General features: G+C 38.4%; 1 protein-coding gene and 1 pseudogene across 2 annotated transcripts; one reads left to right on the forward strand and one right to left on the reverse strand.

The window, feature by feature from the left end:
- Nucleotides 1-5621: 5621 nt before the first annotated feature.
- LOC306868787 (inward rectifier potassium channel 2-like) lies at nucleotides 5622-10578 on the forward strand. Its single transcript, XM_079415159.1, has 2 exons — nucleotides 5622-5754; nucleotides 7144-10578. Exon 2 carries the CDS (start codon nucleotides 7379-7381, stop codon nucleotides 8684-8686), a length of 1308 nt encoding a protein of 435 aa, XP_079271285.1. The 5' UTR covers nucleotides 5622-5754; nucleotides 7144-7378; the 3' UTR covers nucleotides 8687-10578.
- A 4179-nt stretch (nucleotides 10579-14757) lies between these two features.
- Nucleotides 14758-18899, reverse strand: LOC306868781 (BTB/POZ domain-containing protein 17-like; annotated as a pseudogene). Its single transcript has 3 exons — nucleotides 18701-18899; nucleotides 17548-17833; nucleotides 14758-16374 (listed from the first exon to the last, which is right to left on the reverse strand). The product of its transcript is annotated as a BTB/POZ domain-containing protein 17-like (transcript).
- Nucleotides 18900-18956: the final 57 nt, after the last annotated feature.

Genomic DNA, 18956 nt, shown 5'->3' on the forward strand with positions numbered 1-18956 from the left:
ATGGGGATGTGACATGACAAAAGAACGAACGATACAGAACAGGAGGTAAGGAAACTATCAGATTGCATAATCTGAAACAATGAATTAATAGTTTCTGTTTCTCATAATTTGGCCTTGGTTGCATTACATTTTTTTTGCATTAACCGTCTTATTCAAAATCTTGTACAAGTTGATGTCTCGGGGAATTAGGCTATTAGCATACATTTTAATTATACTGTGCTGAATTGAGCGAAATGAACGGAATGACTTGGAAAAAAGTTTTGCTCATTTTGATGAACGAGATTCAAAAATCCGAGTCAGTAAAATGATCCGATCTTCCCATCACTAGTGGGCATCTGTGAAGGATTTGTAAATGTAGCTCCATGTTGCATTAGCTGCACCTCCACACACAGCACCAACAGCAGCTCCCACTGCCATACCTTCATATCCTACTGCAAATCCCAGAAGTGCGGATTTTCCCTTTTCCCACTGCAACACCATAATTAATATGGAATATGAATCTCAGTTTAGACTGCTAAAAATGTGTTTATATTTATATTGGTTACAGTATTACGATACTCAAACAATAGAACTTAATAGTAATAATATTGTTTTGTATGTTTCTAGGATAAGGTTGTGTGTGGTATGAAAATGCATGTAACTTATAAACCTGAACAATAACAGTTCTGTGTCACAATCCTTGAAAAGCAAGCACACTTTTTAAATCCTTTTTTTGAGCAAGGAAAATGTTTTCAAATGACACCAGTGCAAAAAGATGTAGTATTTGTTAATAAACATGAACACAAACAATAGAAACAGTATGCTAATTACAACAAATTATAAAAATGTTAGTTTAGTTTGCCTTATAAATATATTTCTGCTTGGGAAAGAACTGATATCCAATGAAAAACACATCAAGCACAGATATTAGTCTCACATGAACTCTCCATTAGCGTAATCTTGTATTTCGAGCTGCCTGTCAGGAACAATAATGCTTCTTGTTTTTCAACAAATGTATTAATTTAAATCAGTTTTAACTTCACCCACAATCACTGCAAATTGTCTGCTTTTATTAATTGTTATTGTATTTATTTTCTGTAAATCCTCAACCCTTTAGGGACACACTTTCAGCTATTTAAGCTTGTACTTTTGACAATTATGTAATACTGTGCATAATAGTAGGCCATGCAAAAGTCTTTTTGCTTCAGTCAATGATATTCAGTTATATTTTGATCAATACACATTGATGGTGAGTCATATAATAAAAGATGAAGAAATACAAACCCCAGTGTCAGACATACATTGTATTTATTTTTAAAAAGACACCATTTAAAAATCACACATGACTACAAAATAGATTTAATCTACGGTCCAACAACAAAACTACAGAAGGTCTGGCCCCAGGTGCACAAAACCCCCTTAAAAGCATAATTCAACCAAAAATGAAAATTCTCTCGTCACTTACTCACCCTCATGTCATTCAAAACCTGTATGAATTTCTTTCTTACGTGGAACACAGACATTTTAAAGAAATGCCTCAGTATACGGTGGAAGTCAGCTCCTGAATATAAATAATAAAAATAATAAATAAAAAACAAACAAACAAACAAATACTGCTTTAGGCATTAATTAATTTGGTTTCTAAACAATGTCTTGAAACAGTGAAAGCACGCCACCGTGCGGGTAGTTCAGCTAATTTATTTTGATCCTTATATGCATTTTTATTGCTCTTTTTTATTTTAATATATCTTTTTTTTATTACAGATGGCCAACTAATTAAACAATGATATTATTTAATTAGTAAATTAAATAATAATAATAATAAATATTGTTGCTGTTTTTCGTATTATTCATTTTATTCAAAACACCAGCATTTCACATCTTTGTGACACAGTGTTGTGCAATAATAGCGATGTGCAAAAAATATGCCTGAAGCTAAATTGACTGATTCTTCATATAGACCTCCATGTTAAGACGAACATTACAACACTGTAAAAAGTTGTAAAAAAAAAAAAAAAAAAGAGAGAGAGAGAGAGAGATAAAAGAGCGATTTCTACCTGATCTTACCCTTAATTTAGGGTGATTTATTTAGTTAGTTATTTATTTAGTTATTTTTATTTGACTAAAATCAATTAATTTAAATGTTACCGCATGAAACGCATATTTTAGAGTGTCTAAATCTGATTATCAAAATCTGATTATTTTATTATCCAGATCTGATTATCATCTAAATCTGATTATCTGGTGTATAAAAGAAAAATGTAGCCGGTTGGTTTATGCTGGACATCCGTTTGACATTCGCTGGGCAAATTAAGGGACTGTCATAAAAGTGCATGAAAAAAAAAATCCTTCAAAGATTCCAATATTTGTAGAATTGCAATAGCAAGAAACAAATCATTTAAAGGTTTGAATGGGTTATTCAACCGAAGTAGTAATTCTTCTTCTTCCTCTTTTTAAAAATAATTTTCTAACTCATAGGCCGTATCCGAAATCGCCCCCTATACCCTCAAATAGTGCACTATTTGAGGGAACGGCCATTTTAAGTGGTGTTCGAAACCTTAGTGGATGTTCTCGAGTGCACTCATTCAATCCCTCAATGCACCGCAAAAACGAGTGTACAACCGATGTACACTCAACGGCTAGAGAATCCCCAGAATGCACTGCGAGAGTCGCGCGCCGAGTCAATTCCACGTCTCACCAGAAGATGGCGCCCGCAGCTGAATCATCCATTCATTGAATTTAGAAGCGCTCGTCCACGGCGTAATACATTGGAATAAAACAAAGGTACAAAATTTATTGTAAATTGACTAATAGGGTTTATACATAATTTCCGTGACTGAGTTCTAGATAAATCCTTCAATCTTACTATTGGAGCTGCCCGTTTCAAATGATTATTTAACAGGAAGCAAACTATGCAAAAGCGGCAGTTCTTCCGGTGCATTCAGTGTCCGAATTCACTCACTCGTTTTCATTCACTCCTTCAAGTGAACTATATGAGTGGACTAATGTAGGGAATAGTGAATGAGGGTATAGGGGGCGATTTCGGATACAGCCATAGATACAGGTGTTGTTAATAGCTCATGCCGTGTCTACACCGGACGTGACAGTGGTTGTGTCACGCCGCATTACGTCACATCTAGACCAGGGCTGCGTTCAGCCCCGAAAAACGGTGCAAAACGTTTATTAAACGGAAACGGTGATGCATTGAACACCCTGTTCTGATGATGCAAGTGTTACAACTATGGCAGCTGAGAATATCACTCAGTGTGTTCATTTTCAAGAATTTTCGAGATGGTCCTCACTGCAGAACACAAGACACAGGGGGCGTGGTTGGATCCAACTCCTCCCACCTTACAGCACACTCCCTCTCTGAACTGTTACCATCTGGTCGACGCTACAGAGCTCTGAGCACCAGAACGACCAGACACAGAAACGTAAGTTATGAATATAACTATGTATATATGAGACCGAAGGATGACCGTCATTACGGTCTTAATGACCTTCGTTCCGCCTTCTCTCGAGACCTTATGTAACAAAGTCATGCCCATGACCCCGGAGGGGTCAGCGGGATATAAACAGCGGGATGAACTTCCGGCTCATTTTCTTACCTTGAACGCCTAGTGTTCTGAGCCACAAGGATAGTGACGGTCATCCTTCGGTCTCATAGATCCATAGTTACATTCATAACTTACAATCTATTTCGACCTGACTCTGACCATCACTGCGGTCTTAATAGGATGGCCTATACCAAAAGGGTTGTGAGGAACAGAAGAATTAGATTTAAATCTCGCTGAGCAACAGACATCAGCAGTGCTACAGGTACTGCACGGGCTACATCAATTCTATAATCGCAATAGTGTACATGATGTAGTAGACCATGAAGCTGCCACACAATATCTCCCACTGAAATCCTTTTAGTGCAGTGGGATCGTGGCCCATCATGAGAGTGGGCTCGTAATCCTGTAGGAACCGAAAACCCCTTTCAGCATAGGTATAAGAAATAACATCGACTACCCACTGACAAATGCTGTTTAGACAGCGGCAACCCTTGCCTGGCCTTACTGTAGTAGAAAAAAAGCTGAAGACTAGCTTTCATCAAAGACTGAGTACAACTGCATAGTGCACAAAGCCCTCACTGAACACAGGTTAAGTACATTTACATTTACATTTAGTCATTTGGCAGACGCTTTTATCCAAAGCGACTTACAATTGGGGAATACAAAAAGCGATTAATCTTGAAGAGGCAATCAGACAGAGGAAGTGCTCGTAACACCAAGTCTCAGTCATTGTTCAAATAAGTACAAGCTAGTAAGTGGAGAGAAAGATAGCGGGAAAGTTTTTTTTTTTTTTTTTTTTGAGTTAAGGATGAAGTCAAGTACTGCCGAAAGAGATGAGTTTTCAGTTGTTGCTTGAAGATTGCCAGGGATCCGGCGTTCCGGATAGGGGTGGGAAGATTATTCCACCAGCCAGGAATGGTGAACGAGAATGTTCTGGAGAGTGATTTTGAGCCTCTCTGTGATGGTACCACAAGGCATCGCTCACTAGCAGATCTCAAACTTCTGGAGGGGATGTAGGTTCGTAATAGTGAGTGGAAGTAGGAGGGTGCTACTGTAACTGCTCCTGTTCTGCATGTGAAGAAATGGTTAATATTGAACCACCTCCAGTACCTAATTGTAACTGGGGCTTAAATACTTTTGGCAAAAATGCAGGGTTAGGCTAAGTGACACTCCCGTGCCATCTGCCTTCCACCGCTAACAATCTCCACTAACAGAGAGAGCACAGAGCTCTCCTACCTGCTTAGCAAAACAGAGAGAAATCCATTTAGAGAGACATATTTCCTAGACAGGATATCGGCTGCTACAACTGGGATGTGAATTGTTCTCAGAGATGCTAGACGGGGCAATGCCCAAGTCAGTAGCTACTTAGTCACCTGGAGACTGCACAGCGTAGCGACTTCATCACACCCTGGTGAATTATATGATACACCACAGAGGTGCTGCCTGTTCTCACTAACACATGCTTGTAATGAATGAACTTGAGGCAAGAAACTGCCTTTAGTTTGAGCACATTTGTGCGTTCCAAATATCAATGGAGCTTCCAGGGGAGCAGAGCCTTCGTGCAGAACTGTGTCACCAACAGCTTTACTCCTTTGTCTTTTTTGGATGGAGATGAAATGAACTAAACCAACACTGTATGTCAGGCACTCTCAACAGGCCCAGAAGGATCACCACTGATGCTGCTGTTTTTATAAATTATACTTTTGTTATTATTTGAAAATGCATCCTTTCATTCATTCCAGACAAATACAATTGCTAGGGTGCAGCATGAGCATGAGGATTTGGTCGTGGAAACGATGCGATGACATTTGTGCTTATAGGCTTTTTGTTATCTCTTTAGAGTATTAACGTGTCAGTGTGATATATTTTTTTTTCTTGAAAACTTAATAAATATGAACAGAAAAAAATAATAGTGTACTAATTTATTGTATCAATTATTTAAAGCTGATTATTGTGTATTACATCATGTTATCGAGAGGGCTGCCTGTGAGAGATGCTGTAATCACACAGCTGACTGTCATGACCTGACAGCAGGGCGGAGATTAGCAGGCTTTTTAAAACTATTCTTCGATCGGTTTGAGCTTTGGCCAACACTGAGTGAGATGATCGAAACCACCATCAAGCCCTATCATGTTTGACTGAACTTTCCCACCAGATAACAACTGCTATCTGCAAAAATGTGCTGATCCAAACTTCTGTTGCTCTTGAACTCCAGAAGGTAAGTTTCGTTTTAGTTATGTGGCGATATCTTTGTTTACCAGTAGCTGAAACTGTTAATCCAGTCATGAGAGTTGAGCAGATATTTCTGTGCAAATGTTAGAAATAAAATAAAATTTTATGCCATCAGTTTGAATTGTGGTTAATTATCCTTATCCTTGTTTATTTTATTGATAGATTAATTATCTTTCAATGTGCAGTATCTTTCAATAATAATTTTGTGGTAGTATTTTCTAGATTCATACTTATATATTTATATGATGTATATTACAAAATGACAATAATAAAATGTATTAATGTGTAAAAGGTCCATACTTTCTGGTTGTCTACTTGGAAACAGACAGTCATATTATAGCAGACAACACTGTATTGATCTCCTCAGAACAAAAGACAATCGAGTGTATTTATGTAATGTATTTCCATCCACCTTGTTCTATACAGCAATTCCTCCTGACCAAAACAAATAAGTACAAGCTTATCTTAAGTTAAAAAATAATGAAAAAGATATTCAAATAAGATATAACTATATCTGGGATGAATCCCCTTCATAATGTGCACTTTTATTATCATTTATCAGCTTTCTCAATGTGTCTCAATGATATCATGCAATTTAGAGTGTTGAATAGCACATCGTCATTAAATAATTATTTTGTAGAACTCACATACTGAATTTTGTGTTGTTTTGTTGTGCTTTTTTGCCTTTCACGGTTGTAACCTGTTATTTAATGTTTATTTGTATTGTCTTACAGTGTGACACTTTTAATTTAGTTGATTTAAGAACTTGTTTCTATTAGTGTATTGAATCTATTTGGATAATACAAATTACATTGAGGGAATTGAAGGACAAATGCTAATCATAAGCTTTATAGCTATAAAACAATCTCATTTTAAACTGTCCCGATGTGCTAAACTTTATCTAAAACCTTTTTAACCAGCATTTTCCCCCTCTAATTTGAATAGAATTACTGTGGATGCTGTTTTCATGACCTCGTGTATATTGAGAAACTAAATAGAACATTTGTACTTTTAAAAATGTATTTGTCCATGTCCATTTGTCAACTATATATTCCTATAATAGTCATTATATATTATATATTTGATTTCATATATGTGGTGTATAATTCGCTGACTGAATATGCAGCTTTAATCTGTACATCTGTGTTTCTTGATAGCTCTGTCAGGTCATGTCAGATGTTACATCACTCTTGATATTAATGTCGCCCAAAGGAGAAATGACCTTACATGCATGGAAACATTTTTCGTGATCTTGACAGTTAATCTTTAAAACCCTGTAATATCACAGTTCATAAATAATCATTTTCTTTGTGCAAACTGAACAGCTTGGCTTCTCATTTCTTCAGATCTCTTACTTTGTCTGTTATTTCTACAGCCCAGCTTTGCCGATGAGGTCCAATCATTCCACGGAAGAGGAGATATCTTTGTATCCCTAGCGAAAACGTTTCTTTGGAGCGGCCATCTCAACACTTGCTTGATTCCAAGGAAATACAGATTTTTGTTTGTGTGGTGGTGCATGTGAGAAGTCAAAAGTGTTTCTCCAACGCGTCCTCCAGAAACTCAGACTGTTTTCCAAAGCAGACGAGTCTCAACCCTCTCCTACAGCAGTGATGGGAAGTGTGAGAACACACCGGTACAGCATAGTTTCCTCTGAGGAAGGCGGGATGAAGCTGTCCCCCATCACTATGCAAAATGGCTATGGCAATGGAAATGTGGGCGGCAAAGTGCACACGCAGCAGCAAGCACAAACCCGCTTCGTCAACAAGGACGGACACTGCAACGTGCAGTTCATCAACATGAGTGAAAAAGGTCAACGCTACCTGGCTGACATCTTCACGACATGCGTTGACATTCGCTGGAGATGGATGATGGTCCTCTTCTGCCTCTCCTTCCTATTGCCCTGGCTGCTCTTCGGACTTATATTCTGGTTCGTTGCACATTCATCAGAGAATCAAGAGCAGATATGCATTTCGAACGTTGACAGCTTCACGGCAGCCTTCCTGTTTTCTGTGGAGACACAAACAACTATTGGTTATGGTTACCGATATGTAACGGAGGACTGCCCCTTTGCTGTCTTCATGGTGGTTTTCCAGAGCATCTTGGGATGCATCATTGATGCCTTCATCATTGGTGCGGTCATGGCTAAGATGGCCAAGCCTAAGAAAAGAAATGAAACCCTTGTGTTCAGTCACTATGCCACAATAGCCATGAGAGACGGTAAACTGTGTCTAATGTGGAGAGTCGGGAACCTCCGGAAGAGCCACTTGGTGGAAGCTCACGTTCGCGCCCAGTTGCTCAAATCCCGCACCACGGCTGAAGGTGAGTTCATCCCGCTGGATCAGATAGACATTGATGTCGGATTCGACACTGGTATTGACCGCATAATTCTAGTGTCTCCCATCACCATCGTGCATGAGATTGATGAGGACAGTCCTTTGTATGACATGAGCAAACAGGAACTGGAAAGTTCGGAGCTGGAGATAGTGGTGATTTTGGAGGGCATGGTGGAAGCTACAGCCATGACCACTCAGTGTCGCAGCTCTTATGTGACGAGCGAAATCCTGTGGGGCCATCGCTTTGAGACGGTCCTTTTTGAGGAGAAAAACCATTACAAGGTGGACTACTCACGCTTCGAGAAGACCTACGAGGTTCCCAGCACACCTCAATGTAGCGCTCGAAATTTGGCCGAAAAGACGTACAACAGGTCTAGCTCCAACTCTTTTTGTTACGAGAACGAAGTAGCCTTCATGGATAAAGAGGAAACGGAGGATGATGATGATGAAGAAGACCAGAAGAACATCAAAAGGGACAGTGTGGCCTTGGAAGGATCCAATACTGATGATGTCAAAAGTACAGCTTCCAGTCAGGATACTTTACCGCTACAACTCAAACCTTTAAGACAACAGCCTGAGTTATGACCGCTCTAAAAAAGAAAAGATGCATGGTATATGGTAACTATATGGTGTATAGCATAAGAAAATGCTGTTTTGCTGCTGTTTTTGAGAGCAAAATTTTGCCAGTGGTTTAAGAGAAAAACAAGTTTGGATTGCAGATGTCTTGTAACTTTTACTTACACTTGTTATCTAAGAAGACAGATCAACAAACATTAACTTTCAAATCTGCTCCAACTGTCAATTTATAATATGGACAACAACAGCACATGTTGTAGATAATATAAACTCTGCTTCAAACCAAGGGTAGATTACACCACACACATTTTGCACAGAATTTTTGCCCGATTTACAATCTGGAAGGATTGATGCTAGCTATCTAAAGTCAGAGTCGGTATCTTGGGCATTCACCATTAAAAGTTGACATTTCAAAGAAAACGACATATATGATGTTAACAGACAGTCATGTAGCCTAATAGCTGATAGTTTTTTCAAACTTTGATATCATCCAGTCAGAGTACATCAGACATGTTTAATATTTTGAGATGATTTTAAAACATATATTGTATTCATATAGTGAAGTAGAAACAGTCTATTCTAATTGGGTAGAGCTAGTTTTCTGTCCACCATCTTGGATGCATTTTCCCACTGAGCTTGTCACAATGCATTCTGGGATTACTTTCTCCATTAAGAATATATTTTGGCAAAGATAAAGTATGCTACCTTGGCTCGTAGCATAATGTTGCTACCTACATACTTTTGGAACAGCTTTCACTGAAGCCAGTCTTTGATAATGTCTACATGTAGCTCACTGGTTTTGGAGCGGAGCTATAATGTAACAGATCCCAATGATTTTGCAGGACAGAAAGTTTTGTCCGATTGTCCCTGCACACAGGCTACTAGCAGCACATTCAAGATAATACCTTGTGCAAAATCCAGTGTCATGATGAATTCATGTCTTTTAAAGCAGAAGTGGTACAATGAAGGATAGTGAAGATGAGAACCATATGTTTCCTTTTGATCTGGTCTATGCCGTTACATCTACAATAGAGGGACCTTTTGAACATTTAAAACTCACTGCACTGATGTCATGATTTAAAATAAATGAACGAAACACAAGGTTAGAAACCGAGCCTCCATATTTCACATGTGGTTGTGATTGAAAACAGGTATTTTTATGGTGGCGGTATATGCCCATGTGAAGTACTGTATGTTCACAGATGGTTTGAAAACCTGTTGATGAGCTGGCCTCTTAACAACATGGTATTTATCTCCTCTTTATATAAACGCTATTCTGTATAAAAGAAAATAATGTTGATATACAGTACATAATTGACTTGTGTTGGTTATTGCATTATAATATCAGTATTGAAGATTAGCCATACATTTTTAATGAGAGTAAGTGTTAATGCTAATCTAGGGCACTTAATGTTTTCATGTAGTGAACGTACCGCAAAACTCCTCAGTGCATGTACTGCATCTTCTGTGATCTGTCAAAAATGCACTTAACATCTCAGGGTTTGATGAAATCTGGCATTCATACAACATAAACAGTCAAAGAGTTGTAAATATATACACTGTACGAAGCAAATCTTTGAAAAATATGTTAAGAATGTCATGTTCATAGCATTATATGTGCTTTCGATGTGCAATAGAGCTTCAGTGACTGGAGACATGAAAGTTAATGTTTATGAATGAAGACATGAACGTTACTTATCTGCTGCTGAAAGATAAATGTTGATAAAAGGTTAAAAATACTATTTTGTTTTGTATGACAATGTGTTACAACCAAAGCAATAAGGTCTTGAATTGCTGGAAGGTTTTAAAAACCCGAAAAATTAGGGAACCAATACCTAATTTAAGGTTTTCATATATAAAACTGTGACAGTAGCCATCACAATAAAACTTACCAGTGATTGAAAATATCATCTGCAGTGTGATTTTAAATTAATTTGAAGTTTGACTTGGTTTGTACTGTATCAATATCAAGGTGAACAAGTCCATATTTTAAAATGTTTAACAAAATATTTTGTCATTTTAATTAGGTCTGCAGCATATTTGTATATTTTACTGAGATAACTGTATTTCAATCACTTCACAAATTATGTAATCCTAATAGATAACATTCCAAAGTATGACATTCAGAACCTACTGTACTGTACATTTAGACAGAAGAAATTCATTCATTTTCAGACTGTAAATAGTTGTCATTGAGATCATCCAGACATAGCTTGTCTGGCTGGACTAATTTGAATCCCTGGCCCTAGTTTGTGTAAACAGAGAATTGATTGGACACAGGAGATACAATGAGAGGATTGGATTTTGTTCTGCTGAAAGTCTGATTTAACCCTGAGGGAATTTTCCACATTGTCCAATGCATGTCCTCTTTACTAGGGAGGAGGGGAAATCAGTTAAATTACTTCATTGGGCATCAGATGCTTAATAAACAATCTAAACATAAATATAAATAGGTGTTTATGTACACAAATGCTTACTGTATTATGGAAGCAGTCTGGGAGAAAAGTCACTCACCTTTAAACGAGTTCAAATATTTAATAATCCGAACTACAAATTTAAGTAGGCTATAGGAAGTAATATGTACCAGCTGTTGCAGTGAACGTTATCAATTCAGGTGTGTTCTCAGTTTAATCTCTAATGTTATTTTTGATGAATTAAGTCTGTTGTGAGATTAGGATAATCCCTCTAAAATGTTCTGCAGGGGAATCTATGATGTGTGGCGAAGTAGAGTCAATGGGTTTCAGTTCAAGCCAAACGAGTTGAAGAATTTGCGTCAATATGTTTCTCACTCTTGAATTCGAATCGATCAGGTATCTGATTTTTGTTTGCAGTGAGTCCGCGAACAAAAGTGTTGACTGAGTTGAATGACATCAAAGACTAGGGACTTTGGTGACATATGGCACTGTGGGATGGTAAACTTAATAGGCGGTGCTATTATGGTTTTAATATCGAGTCATCTTTGTTACAATTCTTATCATTTAGAGATGCATGCTTGATAAATCAGGCATAATGAAGAATGACTAACCTTGCCTGTCTAGGTTGAATTCAAGTTGCGGTCCATTGAGATAATAATATAATATAAGCACCAAATATTTCTCACTCAAGTGGAATGGTTGCACTTTTTAAGAGCTTGAAACACTTGTGGTTCCTGTAAAATTTCTGTACATTTCTTCTGATCATCCTTGAGATGGTTCTACACCTTCATTTGAGTCCAGCTGTGTTTGATTATACTGACAGGACTTGATTAGGAAAGCCACACACCTGTCTATATAAGACCTTACAGCTCACAGTGCATGTCAGAGCAAATGAGAATCATGAGGTCAAAGAACTGCCTGAAGAGCTCAGAGACAGAATTGTGGCACAGATCTGGCCAAGGTTCCAAAAAAAATTCTGCTGCACTTAAGGTTCCTAAGAGCACAGTGGCCTCCATAATCCTTAAATGGATGATGTTTGGGACGACCAGAACCCTTCCTAGAGCTGGCCGTCTGGCCAAACTGAGCTGTCGGGGGAGAAGAGCCTTGGTGAGAGAGGTAAAGAAGAACCCAAAGATCACTGTGTCTGAGCTCCAGAGATGCAGTCGGGAGATGGGAGAAAGTTGAAGAAAGTCAACCATCACTGCAGCCCTCCACCAGTCGGGGCTTTATGGCAGAGTGGCCCGACGGAAGCCTCTCCTCAGTGCAAAACACAATAAAACACCTGAAGGACTCCAAGATGGTGAGAAATCAGATTCTCTGGTCTGATGAGACCAAGATAGAACTTTTTGGCCTTAATTCTAAGCGGTATGTGTGGAGAAAACCAGGCACTGCTCATCACCTGTCCAATACAGTCCCAACAGTGAAGCATGGTGGTGGCAGCATCATGCTGTGGGGTGTTTTTCAGCTGCAGGGACAGGACGACTGGTTGCAATCGAGGGAAAGATGAATGCGGCCAAGTACAGGGATATCCTGGACGAAAACCTTCTCCAGCGTGCTCAGGACCTCAGACTGGGCCGAAGGTTTACCTTCCAACAAGACAATGACCCTAAGCACACAGCTAAAATAACGAAGGAGTGGCTTCACAACAACTCCCTGACTGTTCTTGAATGGCCCAGCCAGAGCCCTGACTTAAACCCAATTGAGCATCTCTGGAGAGACCTAAAAATGGCTGTCCACCAACGTTTACCATCCAACCTGACAGAACTGGAGAGGATCTGCAAGGAGGAATGGCAGAGGATCCCCAAATCCAGGTGTGAAAAACTTGTTGCATCTTTCCCAAAAAGACTCATGGCTGTATTAGATCAAAAGGGTGCTTCTACTAAATACTGAGCAAAGGGTCTGAATACTTAGGACCATGTGATATTTCAGTTTTTCTTTTTTAATAAATCTTTTTTAATAAATCTGCAAAAATGTCAACAATTCTGTGAGGAAAAAAATGAACAAATGATTTTAGCAAATGACTGCAATATAACAAAGAGTGAACAATTGAAGGGGGTCTGAATACTTTCCGTACCCACTGTATATATATATATAAAGAAGAACTTAACTAGTCTGCTAACTTCTAAATACTGATGAGCACCTACGGAAAGCATAAAGGGACATACTTTTTAACTACCGTACTGAAGTGGATGTTGAGCATGTCTGAGACCGTGGGATCTTTTTAGTTTTAATAATAATCTGAAATAGGCTATATAAAATACATAAAATGATATATAGGCCTATTATAGCCTAGTCAATATAGTAAGAATTTGTCAAATGAGTTTGGTCAACAATATGATTGGTGGTTATATCTATTTGGGCCATGATCTCCTTTAAAGCTGCTTCATGAAAAAACAAATTGTTTAAAGGGATATAAAACATAAAGCAGAATTGGTCTAAATTGAAATGGCATTCTTGCACAAACTATGTATAGTTCCATGACATAGGCCCACAGAAATTAATTTATGAATTATAAAGATTAAAATAGCCTGTCAAAACACAAGATGAACAGACGGTTTCTTTTCCAGAGACTGTATTATTGTCTCTGTTGGTCTGACATTTCCTGAGTGAGCAGTATTGACAGCTAACACATTCCCTCCAACACTGATTACATAAAGCTGTTTCCATTAATGACATCTAGCCACACTGAACCAAGTGTTGTTGACTATCACAGCACTAAAACTATGCAGCTTGGACATTTACCAAAATGTGTATTATTCAACAGAGCGTTCTGTGTGTAATGTATCCCACAATGCAATGCACTTGGCCCAACCAGTGTGATAACTAAACCAAAAACAATATTAAGCATGATTTTAAACATCTCTTTCTTTACTAATTGATCAGATTGCCAAAAGTTATGATATTATTACACTAATTTGGATAAATACATATTACAGACCTATACATTTTTAAATGTGTGTACCCTTGCATCTTTCACTGTGCTGTTTAACTTGTTTCTATAGTCTGTAGTATACAGTGTATATATACTGCAGTAAGATTCTATTCCAAACATACTGTAGCCGGAGCATCATGTTTCTTTTACCAACATGCACCTGCGAAGCATTAATAATCACTGCAGCAGCTGCTTCTAAATGCTGCGTTCGCACTGCTGTGCTCCAGTTGGCTTTCTAATAGTTATCTTCTGATAGCTTTACTCCAGCCAAATGGCATCATGAAACCTGTCAACACTAAAGTCAGCGTCTGCATACCAGCGGCCAGCCTTTAAACCACTCTCTTAATTCTAATAGCTCAATAACTCAGAAGGATGTAGCACTTTTTGACCACCAGAGGGTATTGAGAGAACAGCAGAAGTTTCAGTTTGTGACTCTCACTGGTTCCAGTTTCTTGGGATTCAAAGTCTCTAACAACCTCTTGATTTTGTTTTTAAGACACTAAATGTGAATATGGTTGAAAAATAGAATGCTGTCAACAGCCAGAAAAAAAAAAAAAATCAGACGTGTTATATAACTAAGGTGAATGTGATATGAACAAATCATCTGTAAAATCCATTAGAAAAGAAAATGATAGGAATAAAACTTAAATCTCTGGTGTAATTAAATGACACTGAAGTAGAACCAATGCACAAAATATAGCCTTAGTCTTGGTAATGAATAGACAGTAAATTCTGGGTTCATAAATTGTGATTTTATTGAAAATTAACACTAATTGCAACATAAGTGAGCAAAAGATCAATTCAGAATATTACATAAGACAATGTGTGCAAATGCATTAATCATCAAAGAACAATTTTGAGTTTTTGAATTTTTATTTTTTTCATTTAATGAAAGTAATCAGCATGCTTACCGTAACTTAATGGATGTTAATTTGAAGTCAAACATGGCAATATTACAAATGCGACTATGGTGATTTCCAAGTACTAATAAATTAGGGTGAGCTTTCATGCATCATGGTATAAAAAGGTTACTAAAGTAACCATTCACAACCCATTTTACCTCTATGTTTCCAAAGTGAAATAGGATATTAAATGAGACTAAGAAGGGTGGACTTTGATTTTATCCATTGGGAATTGACTGAATGGTGTTGCACACCAGAATGCAACAGAAAAATCTATGCAACTTAACATCTGCCATATCCATTAATGTAAATATATTTGTGCATGTAAAACTTGCTTTCAAAGCTATTGGGCACCAGAAACCATTGGTAGACTTTTACTTTTTTGCCACTATGAGGCTGTGATAGAGGGGCTTTACAATAATGTGCAGGTAGAGCGAGCTGTCAATGAGGTACTCAGATGCTCTACGCTGCAGGTCCGCTTCCAGCAGGAAGTCTCCCGCCTCCTCCGTGCTCTGGTGGAAGTTGTAGACGTGACGGACCAACACCTTCCCCTGCTTCCGGGCCGAAACGATGACAGTCTTCTGAAAGCTGACGCCAGCAAAGTCTGGGCTAGAGGTGGCCGGTGTGATGATGATCCGCGGACGCCCTCCATCGGTACGAGTGGGCTGCAGGGACCCCTGCTCCAGATAAGCGGATCGCACACTTAGAGGAAGCCAACGAGGAGAGAAAAGAGCGTTCCAGGTCACGCGTTTGCTAGTGTCATAGCTGCTCGGTCCGAGTTGAGTCTGAAAACTGAAGCTGCGGTCATCCCGCGTTGGGTTGTTGATGACCCACGGAGAGCCCCATGCTGGCGACAGATAGTTACGGGGCGTAAAGAGGCTGCAGTTCACGTCAAAGTACTTTGCGAGCTGGACGGGTGAGGCTGCATGGAACTGGAAGGCTAGGAAGAGCAGATCGTGTACCGATTCATAATACTTCAACATCACAGACGACTTCTTCTGCAGGTGGAACAAGTGTTGAGGTGATATCATGGCGTAGCGTATTGCTTTGAGTGCGCTCTCAGCCGTCTCACCTAAAGGCTGGTTCTGGTTGATCCAGGCCTCCAGAGCTTCGTACAGCTCCAGTTCACTCTGCAGAACCAGGTCCGAACGCTGCAGCAAAGTAAGCAGTAGTTCTTCGCTCACGGAGCTCCATTCGGCGCTCTGTAGAACCGACGACAGGTTCCAGGACAGATACTGCAGGCAGCTGTTCTGCAGGGTCACGTCCCCGATCTGCGTGGCGTATTGGTACCAGCTCACCACGTGACCCGTGGGCGAGTCGCTGGACAGGTGCTGGGTCATGTATTGGGTTAGGCCCTGCTGGAGGTCCCACACGTGGTACTTGCTGGCGAGCTTGTGTAGAGGAATGGCCTGGTTCAGACGCACTGTGATGTCACCACAGTATAAGTACCTGCAGGGAAAGAGGTTGTGTTGGAAAAATCAACCTTACCATTAATGTTTTACCTTGGATAACTTTGATTACCCTGAAGCTTTACCTCCATAGCCTGTGTAGAATGATAACGTAACACAATTGTATGCTACACTAAATGGTGCACTAACACTGTTTTTCTCTCTTCATCGTCAGTTTATTTATCTGACACAATGTGAGGTCTAGTTGTAGGTTAAAACATGAGGATATTTGTGATCTACCACCATTGTGTCCAGTGTACTTTGATTTCAATAGTTTTATTCCTACTTTTGTCATAATATTCGCTAATATACTAAAGTATTGGAAAGTAATGTTTAAAAACTCAAATTAAATTTTCCCCTCAAATTAAAATAATAAAAAATAAATAAAAACAACAGAATATATAAACAAAATAAAAGCATTTTGTTGAAAAGCTACAATATAAAGCAAATACAAAAATTACAAAAATAGGATATATAGATAAAATAATATTGACTACTGTAGTATAGCAGTGGAATGTAATGCTTAAATACTTAAAATGAGATTAGTTAAATCTACAATATAAAATAGAATAAAAAATAATTACATAAAACAAAAACAACTGAATATATAAATAACATAAAAGAAAAATCTACAATATAACATAAAAAACTAAATAAAAACAATAAAAATATACAATATAAAATAACAAATTGAAATAGGATATATAAATATAATAAATGTATTTTGTTGAAAATCTATATAAAATAAAAAAAATAAAAACTAATATAAAGGAAATAAAAAAAGAATATAAAAAATAAAAAATAAATCTTTGTTGACAATCTATCATTTAAAATTAAAATTGAAATATAACATTTAATCTTTTGCTCTACTCTTCACAGTAAAACTCAACAAGAGGAAGTGAATCCAACAGAATGAGATCATTACGAGGGAAAACGATTACATCATAGACTTTTTCCTAGAAACCCCAGTTGGTTGCTCCCCTGTTAGTGGAGTGTTATGGTTTGTTGATTACAGATTTAGGATGATAACTGTAAGGTTGTAGGTTCAAGGGTAACGCATGAACAATCACCTCAACCCTATGTTGCTCCATTGGGGTTGTACTTGTAATAAGTCTTCTGTAAATCACTTTTGATAAAAATTAGCTAAATGCCCAGTTGGTAATGAATCACTCACCTAATGAACTTATCAAAGACAGCGGCGCAGTCTGGAGTCTCTCTGAGGATCACCGCAGTGGAGTTTCTGGTCTGTAGGAGCTCATCAAACACATCGCTCTGTAGAGTTAACACCAGCGAGTGGACCTGGATGACCTTCACCTCGTCCGTGTTTAAAGTCTGAACGCGCAGGATCACATCACTGCCGTTTCCCTGGGTCAGCAGGGCCTCCATGCGCTGCACCAGTGCCATTGAATGGTTCAGTGTGGTAGCGCTGTTCTCCAACACCACGTCTGACTTCAATGCAGCTGCAGGACAGAAACGGGATAATTCAGAGCAGAACGGATGAAGAAAGTGCACCTTTTAAATATCTCACAACTTCAGAAGAGTAACAAACAATTTTTGCACATTCAAAAACAAGAACAATGCCTATTATGAGGAGTTTAGATGTTCTTGCATGCATTTGCACTGCATATTTGATCAGATACTGAATAATGCATGAGCATAATCTTTCAAATAATTGTAGCCATTCTTGCTTGTATGTCATCTGTGTAGTTGAATTCAAAACACACCCAAAAACTGGCTTTCCATCCAGTTCTTTTTGGCACTCAACTGAAAATTAATCAGATTAAAAGTAATCAGAGTCATATAAAATGAAGTGTTAGAGCAATTATACTGCATTTCGGCTTCCAAAGGAACTTTAAGTGTGGCTAAGAAAAGGAGGAAAAAGTCTGAATACAAAATCACAAGCAAGACCTTAATGAAAGGCTCTGACTACCGCTTGCTGCTTTTCAAGTCATGTGACTCATTCACTCACACCTGACAGTTTGATCGGTTCACTCATTTGAAAGCTACTGCATTTCCTGTAAAGATGGTGACTTCACTTATAAATGCAACTGGACTGTGCAACAGTCTGTCTTTATAAAGAGATACTTTTCAGACATTTAGAAGCTTTTTATGTTACATAAATCATGTTTGTAATTCGTATTAGATATATCTGTGCTTTTGTGCACACTATGCAAGTACTGTACAGAAAATGACCAAATAAAGTCCTAATCTTTGTTCTAATCATATAAATGATGGCTTTTGGAATAAAAATGGAAAATAACAAAAACATGAGCAGAAAAATCTTGAAACATACAGAAATACATGGCTATTAAAATCTATGATCTTACCTCCTACACAAAGTGCAACACAAATGTTGGCCACATAGACCACTGCAGGAATGCTTCCTCTGGAGTTCACCATCTCTCGTCCTGTATTAATGTCGTCTTTCCCTGGCTTTTTTCACTCCAACCTCGCTATCTCGGTATGTGCTGCCCAGTCTCCCTGTCCCACACTCTTTATGTAGGACGCTGGCACATCGCTCAGCATCTCTCAGCCTCATGAAGCCCATTGATTGGTGGAATCCGGCTGGGCCGTTGCCATGAC

The sequence above is a fragment of the Barbus barbus genome (genome assembly GCF_936440315.1).
Source record: "Barbus barbus genome assembly, chromosome: 4".
In the NCBI taxonomy this organism is placed as follows: domain Eukaryota; kingdom Metazoa; phylum Chordata; class Actinopteri; order Cypriniformes; family Cyprinidae; genus Barbus; species Barbus barbus.

Coding starts and splice junctions, on each gene's coding strand:
- LOC306868787 (XM_079415159.1), top strand. CDS start 7,379: ATGGGAAGTGTGAGAACACACCGGTACAGCATAGTTTCCTCTGAGGAA.